At 29.6% G+C, this 17133-nt stretch overlaps 1 protein-coding gene across 3 annotated transcripts; it reads left to right on the top strand.

Annotated features, from left to right (window-relative positions):
- Window positions 1-5563: 5563 nt before the first annotated feature.
- Window positions 5564-14057, top strand: LOC105767440 (probable leucine-rich repeat receptor-like serine/threonine-protein kinase At3g14840). 3 transcript variants are annotated; one of them, XM_012586971.2, is made up of 24 exons: window positions 5564-5812; window positions 6134-6317; window positions 6717-6788; window positions 6878-6946; window positions 7029-7100; window positions 7195-7266; window positions 7379-7450; window positions 7538-7609; window positions 7704-7775; window positions 7927-7998; window positions 8091-8162; window positions 9146-9214; window positions 9664-9729; window positions 10073-10138; window positions 10250-10285; window positions 10408-10448; window positions 10558-10934; window positions 11009-11204; window positions 11622-11768; window positions 11901-12019; window positions 12125-12335; window positions 12569-12806; window positions 13060-13210; window positions 13375-14057. In XM_012586971.2, exons 1-24 carry the CDS (start codon window positions 5671-5673, stop codon window positions 13738-13740), a joined length of 3054 nt encoding a protein of 1017 aa, XP_012442425.1. In that variant the 5' UTR covers window positions 5564-5670; the 3' UTR covers window positions 13741-14057. The 3 variants fall into 3 exon arrangements, with proteins under 3 accessions (XP_012442425.1, XP_052486871.1, XP_052486872.1); XM_052630911.1 differs by lacking the exon at window positions 5564-5812 and having other exon boundaries at window positions 6159-6317; window positions 6728-6786; XM_052630912.1 differs by lacking the exon at window positions 5564-5812 and having other exon boundaries at window positions 6171-6317; window positions 6717-6786.
- The last annotated feature ends 3076 nt before the right edge of the window (window positions 14058-17133 follow it).

Below are 17133 nucleotides of genomic sequence, written 5' to 3'. Positions count from 1 at the left end.
ACGTGTCAAGCAGTGCCAACTTAAAATTTGTTTTGAGTTTAAACATGGAAAGGGAAAATGTAGGGCTTGTTTCTTTTTATTTATTTTTTAGCTTAAAATATATAAATCTATTATGATTTTAAGTCCATTATAACAATTTATATAAATCCAATCAATTTTAACTTCATTCTTTAATTTTTATATTTTGGGCTTACATAATATATTGGACCTATCTAATACATTAGGCTTATAATATTTCATTATTTATAATTTTGGTTAATTGGTTAATTTAGTTAATTACTCGTTTTGAACTGAAATAACTGTTAATCAAAATTTTAAAAAAATCATCTTCAATTAAATTAGAGTCGGTGATTGACTAATTAACCGAAATAATTTGATTCAACCGTTAATTCGGTTCCTAGCTCTTTTAGTGGTTGTTTTCGTTAATGAAATCTATTTTCCTTAAAAAATATTAACACATAATTAATGTAAACACATATTTTAATCAATTGAAAATGTATGTTTAATCTTGAATTTAATGGAGCAGTGGTTAAAACTTTTATCATAAAGTTGTTTGATAGGGGTTTAAACCGTATAATCTCATATTCTACCCAATATTTTATTAAAAATTGTAAGTTTAAATATTTACTTTTAATTTTCTAAAAATTAATTTTAATATAAATTTTACTGAATTTACCGTCTCTAATGCTGGCCTTCATAATTTTTTTATTTTCTTAAAAAATACATTTTTATTCTCGTAATATATTTTTATTGGTTAAAATGTATTTAAATTAATGTAATTTTCACATAGTCTTGCTATTTTTTTATTTGAATAGTGCTAGTTTTAGATTTATAAATTTAAAATTAGTCCTGTTAAAATTATTATTTTAGATATGTTGATATGATATTTTGAAAGGAAGTAAAATTCATTTAAATAATTATATAACCAAAAAAAAACATGTTAATGGACTTAAATTTGATTGATAAATCTTAGTGTTGTTAAAATTTATGTTACGTTTGGGTTTTGAAAATATTTTTTATTATTTTTCATTTTATTTTTAGAAAATAATTTATATTTTATATTTTTAAAAATTGAAAAGCATATTTAGTAAATAAAAAAATTTGTTTTCAATAATGAAAACATCTTTAGAAATTTTTTTGTCTGATAGAAATAAGATAAATGCTTTTACATTTATATGGATTTGAAGTAAGGTATCAAATTTAATATTTAAAATTGATAAAAGAATATTTTGTATTTATATCATTTCCACTTTTACAAAGTATTTTTAGTAAAAACACTTAAAACAACTTTTTATTGTTTTTAATTTTCAAATATTTACATTTTATTTTTATTTTCCAAAATTATTTTTAAAATTTTTAACTAATCATATTTTCTTCAATGTTTTCTATTTTTCAATAAAATATAAATAAAAGGACATCGATTTTCTTAAACCAAACGAAAATGGATTTTTAAAAAACTAAAGATATTAAATTTCTTAAATTAAAATTAAAAATTTTAAATATATAAACAATAAATATTTTAACTATTCTTTTCTATAAAAAGTTCATATGTTAAAATTTTAGATAAAGAGGATTACTTCAAGAATTAGTCTACGAGTTTTATTCTTAGTGATAGATCTATTTATGAGTCAGGTTATTCGTTCAAACTCGGAGATTTGTTTAAAATTTGAGAGAGTTTGGGCAAATAATGTAACACCCTCTAACCCCAAACCGTCGCTTGAACAGGGTTACGAGTCATTACCGGACCTGTCAGACAACTTACTAATAATTTATAATTAAAATAATGTTTATAGTATAATTTAATAATTAATTTCCTATAATGGACTCTCGAAGCCCAAAACATATATTAAAAGTAGAACGAAACTTGTTCGAGTATTCCAAATTTTTTAAAATTTCAATAATATTTCTGCTTATTTTTACATAAAACCCCCTGCAATTTCAAAACACAACCAATCCAATTCCAGTATTCAACCAAGACATTTATATACTTAAATATACTTAAATCTTACTTGACATAATGTCTTAACAACTTAATTAATATAAACCCTATTATCATTTTTAATCAGCTCGTAAAACTATTCAAACCATTTTAGTTCACTATTGATACCATAAACAATTTCTATCATTTCACCACTTAAATCATCAAATCACCTAATATCTTACTTTACAACAAAACTATATAACATACCAAAATAACCATTTTAATCCTTATGTACATGCCACTTTCACTTAAGGAAGAAAACATCACCAAAATCTTTATGCCGGAGTCGGGATTGTCCTGGATGCTGAACCAAGACTCTGACCCCTTTTCAACCTGCACACGGAAACAGTCATACGATGAGTATTTTATACTCAGTGGTATTACCATAATTCAAATTATAATAGCAATAAAGAATTATAATTACCAAGCATGTAACTATCCGATTTCTTAAATATCAATTAATTCATAAACTTTCATTATTTAACAATAACAATACAATTTTCAGCTATTCTTCAATCTCAATCACATACACATGTAGCAATTTCAATCACTACATAAACATTAAATTCATGCATTTTATTTTCAATCTCAATTTCAATCCACAATTTTAAATTTTCTCATATTCAATACCACAATCGATCAAATTCATTTGATTTTCTCATTTCAATTATTCACCCTATTAACAATTTGGATTTTGACGGATACACGGATTCCAACCCAAACACACCAGTACGGCACATTGTGCCTAAAACGGTAGATAGTACCTGATCAGTATACGACAAATAAGTGCCTGAAACAACACACGAGGTGCCTGAAATATGACACATAAAGTGCCTGAAATACGACACATAAAGTGTCTGATCGGCAAAGCCGATAAATCCCGTACTCTTCCAAATCCTATGGAATGCCAATTATATCCGACTCAGCCTGACTAGTTAATAGGGTATTTCAATTTCACAATCCAATTTTCACTTTTATTTCAAGAATTCATTTTCAATATCAATTATACTTTTCCATTCACTAATCAAAACACAATTCAATACTAACACATACTTTTCTCATTCAATTTAATTTTCCAAATTCAATTCCCAATCATAATTCATTTCAAATATTATTTTTCCATTTTCAAGTCAATATTCATTTCAATTCTATTCATATATCCGTTATTCAATTGAATTTCTTTTAACTTAATAATAATAATTACCTTATATTTCACTTACCTTATTATTTGCTTACCATACACATAATTTAAATTCAATATTAAAATAATAAATAATTTGAATTATAGTAATACAAACCGTGATTTTCTTGAGTTTACTCCTCGATAATCTTCTCTTTTCCCTTCCGTGCCGATGCTTCTGATTCTTTGCTAGCTACGAAAATATTAATAATTTACACTATTAATTTCAACACTAATTATGATAAATAATTGAATTTCTATTCAATTTATTCCTTATTCTCAATTTAATCCTAACTAAGTTCACTTACTTTCCTAATTCAATTCACACTCTATTTCTATTCAAATTTAATCCAAACTCAAATGTAACTATTAAAATTTCAGCATATTTTCTTAATTTCGAATTTCCTCAATTTAGTCCCTAAAACATAAAACGATAGTTTCTTTTACAATTTAATCCCTTTATCAATTCTAACTTAAAATTCATTCAATTAAATCCCTAATTCAACAATTTATTCAACATGAACCATGCTTAAAACCTATGGACTTACAAAATATCAACTTAATTCCATCAAAACTTTGTTTTAAAGCTTCTAAATCATCAAAACTAAATAAAAGGGCTTAATTGACTTGCCAATCAAAGCTTTAAACTTTAAACCTTTAGTTTTTCCTTTTCTTTTCTTTCTTTCTTTTCCCTGTTCTGTTTCGAATGCCTCTGTTCTTTCTTTGTTTTATTTCTTTTATTATTTACTTTATATTATTTTAACATTTAAATAATATAGATATTTTTATTAATATAATATAATAATTTCTCATATAATATATAAATACATTTACTTAAAAATTAAGAAAATATATCATTATAATACAAGTGTTTAAATACATGTTTTACACGTGTACTAATTTTATTACCATACACTTGTCACCATCTTATTTATTTCACAATATAATAATAATAATAATAATAATAATATATTAATAATAATAATAATAATTTAATAACATATATTAACACATAAAATGCTTATGCCCCTCAAATTTGGCAATTGGTATAATTTCCTATTTAATCCCTTTATTTTATTTTAATCTATAATTAAACTTTCACTTCTATTGTAATTTAATCCCTTTTGCTAATTACTCTTAATTAAGCTAAAGTCACCTATCTAAAATCTAATTAAACACACAACTAGTCTAGTAAATATTTCTAATAATTATTTTCGAACTCAATTTACTAAGACGGAGGCCCGATATTATACTTTTCCGATGCCCGTGAATTTTGGGTCATTACAAATAAATTGTGCTTGAAAATTGGGTTTGGGTAAACAAATTAGACCCGTTTAAAACATGGTTCGAGCTCGGGCTTGAATATTCATAGTTGATCCCAATCTGATTCAGCCCATTTATAAATTTTGTAATTTTTATATTATGTTACTTTTATGTACTATGTAATTTGTAACACATAAAAATTAAATATTATGGGGTAAATATAAGAAAATGGTAAGATGACTATATGTAAAATTTTAATAAATAATATTCAAAAAACAATTTAATAAATAAAAATATTTAAAATTATTAAATATTAAATTAAAAATAATATAAATATTTTTTAAAATTTATTTAAATAATATGTTCAGATTTAAAATAGACTTGGACTAGTTATTTACTAGGTCTGGCCTATGCTTTACTTGATCTAACCCATGAACACCTCTAGATAAGAAGGACTATCCTTCATATTTTGGGTTAAAATTAGATTTTAATTTTTTGGAGTAAACTACACCAATTGTCCTTGAACTTTCTTTAAAATTATGTTTCGGACACCTAACTTTTAAAATTCACGTAATAACTATTAACATTATCTAATTATTATATTTTAGCCACTCATTTGTTATCTTCCAATAAAATGATAATGTAACACATTAATTTAAAAGGTTAATAGCCAACAATAGCTATTAACTTTTGTTTTCTCCAAAACTTTTATTTCCTCTTAAATTCCAAAAAATTTATTCTTGAATTTATGTTTACTATTCATATTATTAAATTAAATTTTATATTTTGAACTATTTATATTATTAAATTTTTAATCATGTTAAATCTTTAAATTTCTATTAAAATTGAATTATTAATGATACTATAAAATATTTAAAAAATTAATCTGTATATAAAATATTAATAAATAAATTATAAGGATGAAAATTAATAATTAATTTATTAATTTATTATTAATCCCATGGTGCTTGTGAGTTTCCTGAGGGCCGATAAACAACTCTAATTAAAACGGAATAAAAACAACCAAAGTGATTTTTTAAATCGATTTATCACGATAAAATAAGATACCATGGAGCCCATTTGACGCCGCCCTGACTAAAACCATACGGTTAAGGTGGGGTAGGCTAAAGATATCATTGAGACCAAAAGCAAAAAAAGAGTACCATGGCCGCTCTACATCAAAAGCTAAGTTTTTATAAGAAAAAAGTTTTGTGGAAGAAGATTGCTTCATTTCACTAAGAAAAACATGGGAGGCGCCGTCAATTGTCCTTCAGTCATGAATATACTCTTTGGGTACGTAATTCTTACAGTCTTCTTGGTGCTGGTTTGCATGGAACCAAACCAAGTTGAAGCCCGAGTAGAGCCACCCTATCCTCCAGATTATGAACGTAAGTTAGTACTCAACTTTGCAATTTCTTTCTTCGTGTAGAAGATGAGCATTGTTTCTTTACTAGCTGGTTGTGAAAATTTCCGGTTCATGTTTTTGCAGTTTACTCTCTTCCATTTCACCTTTTTTTTTTCTATTGTTTCTTTAACTAATCTGCATTAAACAGTACTCTGCAGGTCCGATTCACTTGGGTATATACTTGGGAGTCTATATGTCTTAAGAACTCACCCAAAAATTATTTCAGGAATTTTCTTGTGAATGTGTTTTAATCCAACTCAGCTTCCTTCAATGGCTTCTCGAATTTATTTTATTATTTTTGCAGTAAAAGCTCTTCATGAGATAGCGGCAGAACTTGGAAAGAAGGATTGGAATTTCAGTGAGAATCCTTGCAACAATAAGTCAAGCTGGTTTACTCCACCGCCGACACATGGGTCTCAGGCTATCAACAACAGTACTGTTACCTGCAATTGCTCCTTCACCAACGGTGAATGTCATATTGTAGTCATGTATGTCTTACTGGTCTTAAGAATTTGATGCTTTTTCTAATTTCTTAGTCATAGACCTACTCCTCTTTCTTTTTTTATTTTCATCATGTTAGCTTTGATTTCTATACCAGTGATTTGCTTGAATTCCCCAAAGTTGATTTTAGCAATATGAAATCAATACCAGAGGCAAATAGAGTAAGGGTGTGCCTCATTCAAGATGAATCTCTGTATGGCTATGGCTTCGTATTCAAATGCAAATTTATCCCAACTAATCATCTAGTGATTATATAATATGAATGAAGTCATTTTTTTTATCACTGAAGAGCTTTTTGAATCTCTTAACTATTTTCTGAGAGAACATATTTTTGGAAATTTTCAACTGGACATGCTTCTAAAAGGCTTTTGTATTCATTGGAAAAGCTATCTTGTAGGGCAGGATCTTGATGGTGTTCTTCCACCCTCACTTTCGAAGCTATTATATATTAAAACAGTGTAAGAAGAAGGTTACAATTGATGATTTTACTCTTTAACTAGCAAATAAGCTTCTATCCATTCTAAAACTCTTTTTCTGTTGCTTTTAGAGTACTCCATAGGAACTATCTTAAGGGTATAATACCCCATGAATGGGCTGCTCTGAAGTTGGAGACATTGTAAGCTACTAGCTCATTTCATGTTTATCCTGTTTACAAGAAGCTTATTTTCGTTCAACTGATAGGAATGAATACATTTCAGGTCTGTTGCTATGAACCACATAACGGGGCCAATTCCAGGCTATTTAGGAAACATAACGACTCTAAAATATCTGTATGCCTCGGTTGCCTATGTTTTATTTTGTATTATCTCTTCCCTTTTTTCCTTAAAAGCAAGACAATGTTTCTTATTAGTGTTACTTTTACAGGAGCCTCGAAAACAACCAGTTTTCTGGAACTATTCCTCCTGAGTTTGGGAGATTGGTTAAACTGGAAAATCTGTTAGCTTTTTTTTTTCCCTATTAGATTTCATGCACGATCTATCAGTCTACTTCTCTTCAAAATATTTAGGATAGCATAGTTGGCTTGATTTTGCCTCTTCCTTGAATGCAGTATTCTTAATGCTAACTATCTCACTGGAAAGTTCCCCTCGTCCCTTGCTAATCTGTCCAATCTAAAAGAACTGTAAGTGTTTTCAACACGATCTAGAGTTCTACTGTTAAAAAGGCTAGATTTGTTTAGTACCCCTGCTTTTATATGAGGCTCATGCAGAAGGATTAGCAGTAACAATTTCACTGGAAAGATACCCAACATTTTTCGAAGTTGGAAGCAACTTGAGAAATTGTAAGCATCTTTCTGTCTCCACTACTTATCTAGAGCGCCTCATTGGAAGTTTTGGTGACGATTATTTTACAAAATCGAATTCTTTTGCTGACAGAGAGATTCAAGCTAGTGGTTTTGAAGGGCCAATTCCTTCAAGCTTAGCACTCTTGCATAACTTAGTGGAACTGTTAGTTTGTCTTAATCCCTTAAGATTTTGTTGCTCTTCATTTGTATTAATGATTTAACATAATCTGGATTCATTCCAATTTAGATGCTAAAATTATTGCATTGGGGGCCTTTTCTCTTTTAACTATTCTTTATGGTGCAATATAAACCAGAAGGATCAGTGACTTACCTGGAGAGGGTTCAAAGTTTCCGAACTTAAAAAATATGAAAAACATGTACAGATTGTAAGTCATTCCCAGGCTTGCAAAATTATTTAAGGTCATCTTAATCCCCATTTGTTATAATTGTGCTGACATGATGGGGGCTCATAATGCAGGATGTTGCGTAGCTGCAACGTATCTGGAACAATACCTGATTACATATGGGAATTTCCACAACTGCAAATTTTGTAATTCTGCTGTTCTTTAACCTTAATTTTCAGTATTTATGCCACTACTCTAAATACCATTTTTCTTTCTTTTCTTGTGGACTTTAATAATTTTGTCATACTTCAATCTTCAATGCTTGGATTTGGTACACTTATCATTATTATTGTGCAACCTTAGTTAAAAGAAGTTTTGCTTGACTGTTTATGACTATTTCCTGGGCTAAACCTGATCTTAGATACAAGTTTGTGCGGAAAAGTGTTGTAGTTGACTATTGTTTATGCATTTTGATAAGTTTTCATTGTCTCATTGCTTTTGAAGAATTTTACACAATATTTTCCCAGAAGCTTATTTGGTGAAAATAATCATATAATTTACTGAAAATATTCCCATTTTGCATGCTGCAACCAATTGCCAAGAACTTGAGATGGTAAAATAGGTAAGTGTATTGCTGTATTGTTTTATCTAATTTGACTAGTAATCACACAATCCGTTGGCCGGCAAAGGTCATTCACCACTTCCTTGTGCAGCATCATGCCAGCATCGTGCTCATAAGCTGGTATTGTACTCTTTGCATGACTACCGGCTTCGCAAGTATTTGTCACTCTAAAGTGTGCCTCTCCAGGTTCAAACCTAAGGACCTCCTCATATAAGAGCCAATTTTACAACTATGGTACCATTTGATTTGTGAAAAGGAGGTTTTGGTTTGGACCTAGCAAGATGCACCTTAGGTTGACAAGTCCTTCTGGAGCCGATGGGTATCCAAAGAGGACAATACTGGCCTATGGGCACAATGCCGGTACGGCATGGACTAGGAAAGTGGTAATACCTTGCCGGTTGGCAGGTTGTGACATCAACATTTGATATGTTTGCATGCGCTTCCTGAATTCATTCTTCATAAATGGAGTCATCTATATATTTTCTGGATTTCAGTTTTCAATTAGCCTATCATTTCAAGATTATATTTGTATAGCTATGAAATAGCTGATTTGTCTATTTCTTGCAGAGATCTTAGCTTCAACAAATTGGAAGGTAACATTTCAGATTCTGAAAGCCCTACAGAAACACAATACATGTAAGTGCTATGAATTCTTGAGGTGCATTCATCCAAACCCAAATTAACCAATATGAAGAATACTATGCATAGAATACTATTGAAATGATACTCTAGTTTTTTGGTCTTTTAAGTCTATTTATTAGATAAGAAAATCAGTAGTTAATCAAAAGTTCCAAGTTTGTTGGATTTTTTTTTTCCTTATGGTAATACAGAACATTTTCATTTGTTTTATATTATCTGAACAGTGCACATGTTGCAAAATCATGGATGAAATCAAAATAAAACTAGCTTACTGATACCTTCACAACTTCAGAATCAGGAAGGGAAGGATTAATCCTCATGCATTAATATCCTCATATAAGTTCTAAATTTGGTTGAACTTACTTCACTTCTAAGTTTTTTTATTATATCTTTCCAATATAGTTCCAGCAGAAGTGCTTAACTGTGGTGTGCTCCTTACTGATTAGGTACCTGACAAGAAACTCTCTTGCTGGCCACATTCCAGAATGGATGAGTATTAGAGATAGCCGCTAGTATGTCTACTATCCTCCTTTTATCATCATCATCATCATCATCATCATTATTATTATTTCTTCTTAGCCATGATTATCCGTTTATTTTCTTCATTTTGTTAATTGACTCTACAAAGAATATTCATAGGATTTTCTTTTTTGACAGTCTTAAGTATATGCTTCCAAAATACCTATTTGTCTACAAACAATGCAAAAATAACCCAAATTACCCATTTTGTAGTTTCTCAAAAGTACCATTCCTGGTAACTTATACTGCTTATAATATTTTTAGTTTTACTCAAAATTAATGTACCTTAATTATTTCAAGTCTAGTTATTTATAATATATTATACAATTTTTGCAGCCAGATAGATCTTTCTTATAACAATTTTTCTGAAAGCCATCAGTCGCTTTCTTGTCGGGAAAATCTGTAAGAAAGACATCCTCTTAACTTGGCTTCCTATGCTGTGTGCATATTACTTCTCTGATTTTCTGTAAGATGTTTTCAAATATTAACCTGATTGGTCTATTTCTTCATCAGAAATTTGTTCCAAAGCTTTTCAGGAGGCAAAAACTTGTAAGTTTTTATCTTATTGAGCAAAAAAGTTATGACACTTTTCTTTTTTAAATCTCATTTTATTTCTTTTTGATCACCCTTCAACAAGACTGATGCTTCTTTGTCATACTACTGTGATGTAGAGGACCAGATAACTGCCTGAAGAACTTGCCTTGTTCGAAAGGTAATTCCTTTGCATTTTAATGCAAATCTGTATACTCTAGAAACATGTTCCACAGTAAGGTTTTCTCATACTCAACACGAAATGTTTTTTCTTTTTTCATTCTTTATAGATTGGTATTCAGTAAATATAAATTGTGGTGGAGGAGCAACAACTATTAATGGAGTCGACTATGAGGCGGATGAAGACTTAGGAGGTCCAGCAAAATATTTTCCCCTCGGAGAGACTTGGGAAACTAGTAGCACGGGGCTTTTCTGGGATATTGATGTTAGTTCAAGGGACTTTATAGCACAAAACGTTTCCATTCTCAGAATAAAGAACTCCGAATTATACACAAGAGCACGCCTCTCTCCTCTTTCTCTGACATATTACTTCCGTTGCTTAGCAAATGGAAATTATACGGTTACACTTCACTTTGCGGAGATAGTTATCAGAGACAATAGATCCTATCAAAGTCTTGGAAGGAGGATATTTGATGTTTATGTTCAGGTAGTTCATCATGTTAATATGTAGCTTAATTTGCATGTTATTGAAGCCAGATTGATCGAATAAGCTTGTTGCAGGAGAAACTTGAATTGGAAGATTTCAATATTAAAAATGAGGCAAAGGGGGTCGATAAAGCAGTCATAAGGAAATTTAAAACCGTTGTGAGGAACAAAACTTTGACAATACGCTTTCACTGGGCTGGGAAGGGGACTACTGCAATCCCAAGAAGAGGAACATATGGTCCCTTGATATCAGCTATCTCAGTAGACTCTGGTAAGATCTATAATTAAAATAGCCATTCGTTCTTCTCATGTGCTTACTCAATCTCCCAGTTACATTTAGGATTTTCTTTTCTTAATTGTCAAATTTGTTTAATTCAAAGTGGACTAACATGTACATGACGTGAAGAAATACTGGAGTTGCCCTTAAACTATTGTCTGCATGGTATAGATTCTTGGTAGCTGAATCTAGTAGAACTTTACTGTAAACTGACACAGCAACATAAGACCCACTTTATGTGCCTAAATTTTCTCAAAAGGAAACTTTAAGCATCCGATACCGTCTTAAGTACTTATATTTTCAGATAAGTCTGAACATTTTTACTGCCATATGATATGCACATGCAGTGTTACTTCAGGAGATGAAGTTTGAGAATAACTGTTAGTACCTTTTCTTCCCTTTTGTTGGTAGATCACAAGCCTCGAGTTCTCAATGCATGGGAAAAGAATTTGAAGTTTGTAGTGGGAGCTGTTGTTTCTGTTCTGTGCCTGATTTTGGTAATCTTAGGTATTCTATGGTGGAAAGGCTATTTTCGACCCAAGCCATCAAGGGAACGAGGTACTCTAACAAACTTGAATCTACAATTTTATACTTCAAGATAATTTCTCTAGGATGATCTATTTGAAGGTATGCATGTTTTTCAAGCTTATTGAATGTGTAATTCAATTGGTTCCCTCAATCTTGTCCAAGTCTTGAGGGGGTTAGATCTGCAGACTGGCTTTTTTACCTTTATACAAATGAAAGCTGCTACGAACAACTTTGACTCTGCAAATAAAATTGGAGAAGGTGGTTTTGGAGCTGTCTACAAGGTACCTGCATAACGTGCTTTTTGTTTACTGAATTTATGATGTTTCAGAGTATGTGTTATGTGATGAAATATATAACAAAAATTCTGTGTTATACCTCTGCTGTAGGGTGTATTGCTTGATGGCACCATAATTGCGATTAAAAAACTTTCTTCAAAATCAAGACAAGGAGACCGAGAATTTCTGAATGAACTAGGCATGATTTCAGGATTACAACACCCGAATGTTGTTAGATTGTATGGATGTTGCGTTGAGGGAACTCAGCTGTTATTGGTATATGAATACATGGAAAATAATAGCCTTGCACATGCTTTATTCGGTAAGCTTAATGTCCTAAACCTCTTTTATTCCCCCTTTCTTTGATGGTTCTGTGATTGGAACCACATTGAGCGAGTGTCCTTGTCCTCCTTTGGACGCTTCCATGTCCCCACAAGCAAAGAAAATGTTGATATTGATTTTATAAAAGTTAAAGAGAGAAAAGATCTCAACACTCTGTACCGACAATTGTTTGATGAATTGAATTTCACTGGATTGGCTGGTGTCAATGAGTAGGTCCTCAAGAAAGCCAGCTGATATTGGACTGGCCTACTAGGCAGAAAATTTGTCTTGACATAGCAAAAGGTCTAGCTTTCCTGCACGAAGAATCGAGTTTAACAATTGTACATCGAGACATCAAAACTACCAATGTGCTACTTGATAGCAATCTCAATGCTAAGATCTCCGACTTCGGTTTGGCCAAGTTTGATGAAGGGGAAAACACCCATATTAGCACCAGAATTGCTGGAACTATGTGAGCTACCTCCTTCCCTCTGTTTTCATCTGCTGATCATCATTGTATGTTTTAGTTGAATCAAACAAAACAATAGATTTGTCAAGCTGCTACCATCATAGACAAAATATTACGTACTGCAAATTGAATGATGCATCAATATTTAAACTATAAAGCAGTAAAAATGAGATCAAAGCCTCCAACCTTGCTTATGGAAAGGTGAACAAAGTTGATATGCATGAGAATGTTGTGCTTAAAGCTCCAATTTTTGCAGAGGATACATGGCCCCAGAATATGCATTATGGGGCTATCTGACCTACAAGGCAGATGTTTATAGTTTCGGGATTGTTGCATTAGAGATTGTTGCCGGGAAGAACAATACAAAATATCGACCAGAAGGCGATTATGTATGCCTTCAAGATCGGGTAAGATATAATCCATGTTTCAAGTTATAATATGAGAATATCATTATAGAAACATCCATGCATTGTAACTGATTGGTGCATTAAACTTCTGCAAAGTCATTAATGCCTTACTCATGTTAATTTAGTTAATGTTGAAGTTCCATTATGTCATCAATGTATTTCAGGCTCTAGTTTTGCAACAAAAGGGAAACTTAATGGAGTTGGTGGATCCAAGGTTGGGGACGGAGTTCAATGAAGAAGAGGCAATTAGGATGGCAAAGGTTGCTTTATTGTGCACTAATTCATCCCCAGCACTTAGACCAACCATGTCTGAAGTAGTAAACATGCTTGAAGGTCGAGCCCTTGTTCCTAAATTAATCATGGACCCAAGTATCTTTGCTGATGAGTCGAGATTTGGAGCACTAAAAGACCAATTTAACCAAATGCAGTCTCGGAAGAGTAGTGAAATCACCACGATTACTCAATCATCAATATATTCAAGTTCAACAGCATGGTCTGGTTCCTCCTCAACGTCTGTTCAACATCCATGAAATTCAAAGCAAAGTTGATTGATATTATTGTAATGTAAAAATATAGAAATTGTTTAGGCCACCTGGTTGATCACACCCTAGTAAAGTCAACAGTACAATCACCGATTACTATTCAAATACTCTTAAGACCTCAAATGATTACTACGGTCTTGATGTTGTACACTTTTGTGTGCATACTTCCAAAATTCGCTTGCACTAGAAACCCTCTCTTCTGTCATCTGTGTAAAAACTCCTCTCTCGAAGGGTTAAATGATTTTCAAATGATAGTCCCTGTAAATAAACAATTTACGATCAATTAGTCAACTTGTGACAGATTATCCTTTTATTATAAAGATGAATAGTCAAAAGTTTATCCCTTAAATCACGACAACTTTATTACCAAATAACTCAAATTTTTATACTAGGGAAAACAAAAATCCCACTAACTCATGTAGGATACTTTGAGTAAGTGTGATATCACTAAATGGATTTTTAAAATATAAAAAGTATTGAAATTTATAAAGAAAAACTTAAAATATTTCAAATATATATAAATTTAGAAATTTATAAAAATTTAAAACCTTAAAATTTTCAAAATATATAAACTTAGATCATTTATAAAAATATAAAATTTGAGATTTTAAATTATTTTTAAAGTAGAAAAAAACATAATTTTTTAAAAAAACTGCATGTTGAGAACGAATTTTGACAAAGTCATGTCCAAGTTCATTTCATCAAAATTCAAAAAAAATCTAAAATTGAGAATTTATTATGTGAAATTATAAAATATAAAATTATTAAAAATTATGTGGATAATGAAGATGAATGAGTGGATATTTAGATTCACATGAATTTGGATGTTCTTGTATGTCGATATTTAGGATAAATTCAAAATTCTTTTAGGGGTTAAAATTAAATTATAAAATTTTGAGATGTCAAAATATGGATTTTATTATGTATTAAATTATGATTTCATTTTTTTTGAAGGACTAAATAAATTTTTAAATTTTTGGGGCCAAAGTATAATTTTAACCTTTATTAATTTATAACGTAATTATCTTTAAGGGCTATAACTACAATTTTTCATTTGTTCGCCCTCTCAATATTCATTGTGGATGCACATTTTAGCATTTTATCTATATTATTTATTAAGTGTTATATTAAATTGGTGTCACCTTCAAATGGGTCACTAACTTGGTGAGAGAAATTATAAAAATGTCATTCCATAATTAAAATAAGTTATATTATTCAAAAGTATTTTAGTTTTTATTTTAACAAAAGCCATAAAATATTTAAATAGTGAGATTTGAACACATGCCAATTGGATTAATAAAACTTTAAATTTACCAATCAACTAAACTTTTATTTTAATAGTTTTTATACATTTCTTTTAATATATACATATTTATTACATTCATCAATCATATATTTATATTATTAATAATAACATATTTCATATGTTATTATTAAATTTATTTCAAACCATACGTTTTGTTATTTATTGTATATTATTTTCAAACACACATTTATGTTTTAAATGTGTATTTTCATATATACAAGTATGTTATAGAGTTTCTAATATTTTTTAAATTTTTATATATTTTTCAAAATAACAATGCCCTTATATTAACGGTCTTAAAAATAAATTATTTAACCAAATTTAAATTTAAAAACTGTGGATAACAAATTTAAAGATGAAATTCATAAAAGTTAGTGAAAAGAAATGTTAGAATGTTACTTTTCTCCAGAAAATATATATGATCTCAAGCTGAAGTTGAGGACTGGTGGTATTCAATTGGATAAAATAATGCTTATCCTCTTCTGGTTCCAGGGACAGTTGGACACCATGTCCAAAAGGTGGCATATTAGAGCTGTTAGGCACTTTCTAAAATTAATTGGTAAAGATAAACCATATTGTTGTTCATGAAAAATTGTAAGCTTTTAGTTTGTACATGGAAAATAAAAAATTTGTAATAAGGGTACTCTTGTTAATAGTTATTTTTATTTTGATCATGTATCGTTAATTTAAGATTAAGTAATATTATTTTACACTTATTTTTAATCATTTAATTTTAATAATTTTTCATTTTAATAACCTATTTTATCTTATCTTTTCTTTTTATAATTAATTTTAGTTTATTTCAGTAAAGGGTAAATCTGGGTTTTTTAGAGACATATCAGTAAGCAAAATATTGGAGTTAAGTTTTTAAAGGAAAAACAAATTTATCTTTTTAATTTATTTTATTTCCCTTTATTAGAGTTAATTCTAGAAAAATGAAACAATTAACTAAAATGAAAACTAACAAAATTAAGTGACTAAAATGAGTGTATAATAATATATTTTAATTCCAAATTAATGGCGGGTAACCAAAATGAAAGTCGTTGTTAACAGCAGTCCTCTTATTGCAATTTTTTTTTATTTTGATGCTTAAAATAAAAATTTATGAAAGTTAAATCACCAATTATGTAGTTTACCCTAATCTCCTTTTATCTTAAATATTAAAAACAATAAACAAAATTATTTATTATTTAATCTACTAAAAATTGAATCCAACAAATTTTGATTTGTCCCAACTTGTTAAAAGGCTTTAAAAAAATTCGAGGTAGGCTTTAAAACACAAGATTTTTGTGGTCAGGTCAAGATTAGGCTTAGGTGAAATTTGCCCAACTCGATATATTTACTAAAATACTTTTATATTCAATTTATATTTTTAGTTATATTTTTAACATATGTTTTAATTCTATAAATATTCCTTTATATATTTTCTTATAATTTCTTACTTAAATCACAATATATTTGATTTAATTAAAAAAAAATCCTCTCCTTGGACTAACACCTAACAATATATTAGCATCCTCAGCGTATTTTATCTCCACTACATTAAATAAGAATACCCCTCCTTCCCAAAACAGTTTCCTTTCATCTGTGGCCACCGCCGCATATCCAAAATATGCTACTTCAATAGAACATGAAGCAGCATATATAAAGTGGGTCACTTTATAATGTATGGGTTTCTATTTTCAAGACCAGCCTTAACGAAAAATTGGTGAGGTGGGTATACGCTAAAGAACATTAATGAAAAATAGTTTAGTATCCTTTGATGCTTTATATCAAATTGAGAATTAATTCTAAAACATTCTAATTTAAACTACAATAATGATATTCGAAATAATTTCAATGTATATAAACATTATTGAAGAATCAGAAATGATGCTTTCAACGGTTAGTTAAAGAATTGGGAAAAAAGAACAAATTGCAGGAATGAGTAATCAAAAGAGAAAGGAAAGTAACATGAAAAATTCTTCCACGTGAAATTATATTATTAAATAAATTTATCAATAATTTTGTTGACTCCTCTCAAATCTTCGAGAATCTTAATTTAAAATTGATTAGTTATTTAATAATATGTATCG

Source organism: Gossypium raimondii, chromosome 5 (genome assembly GCF_025698545.1).
Source record: "Gossypium raimondii isolate GPD5lz chromosome 5, ASM2569854v1, whole genome shotgun sequence".
In the NCBI taxonomy this organism is placed as follows: domain Eukaryota; kingdom Viridiplantae; phylum Streptophyta; class Magnoliopsida; order Malvales; family Malvaceae; genus Gossypium; species Gossypium raimondii.
Note: the sequence above shows the minus strand (reverse complement) of the source record. Positions and strands in the feature narration are given on the sequence as shown.

Bases quoted from the DNA above. Each gene is read 5' to 3' on its own strand.
- LOC105767440 (XM_012586971.2), top strand. From the start codon at position 5,671: ATGGGAGGCGCCGTCAATTGTCCTTCAGTCATGAATATACTCTTTGGG. The intron at 7,101-7,194 runs GTATGCCTCGGT...TTACTTTTACAG, and splicing joins ATAACGACTCTAAAATATCT to GAGCCTCGAAAACAACCAGT. The intron at 11,205-11,621 runs GTAAGATCTATA...TTTTGTTGGTAG, and splicing joins AGCTATCTCAGTAGACTCTG to ATCACAAGCCTCGAGTTCTC.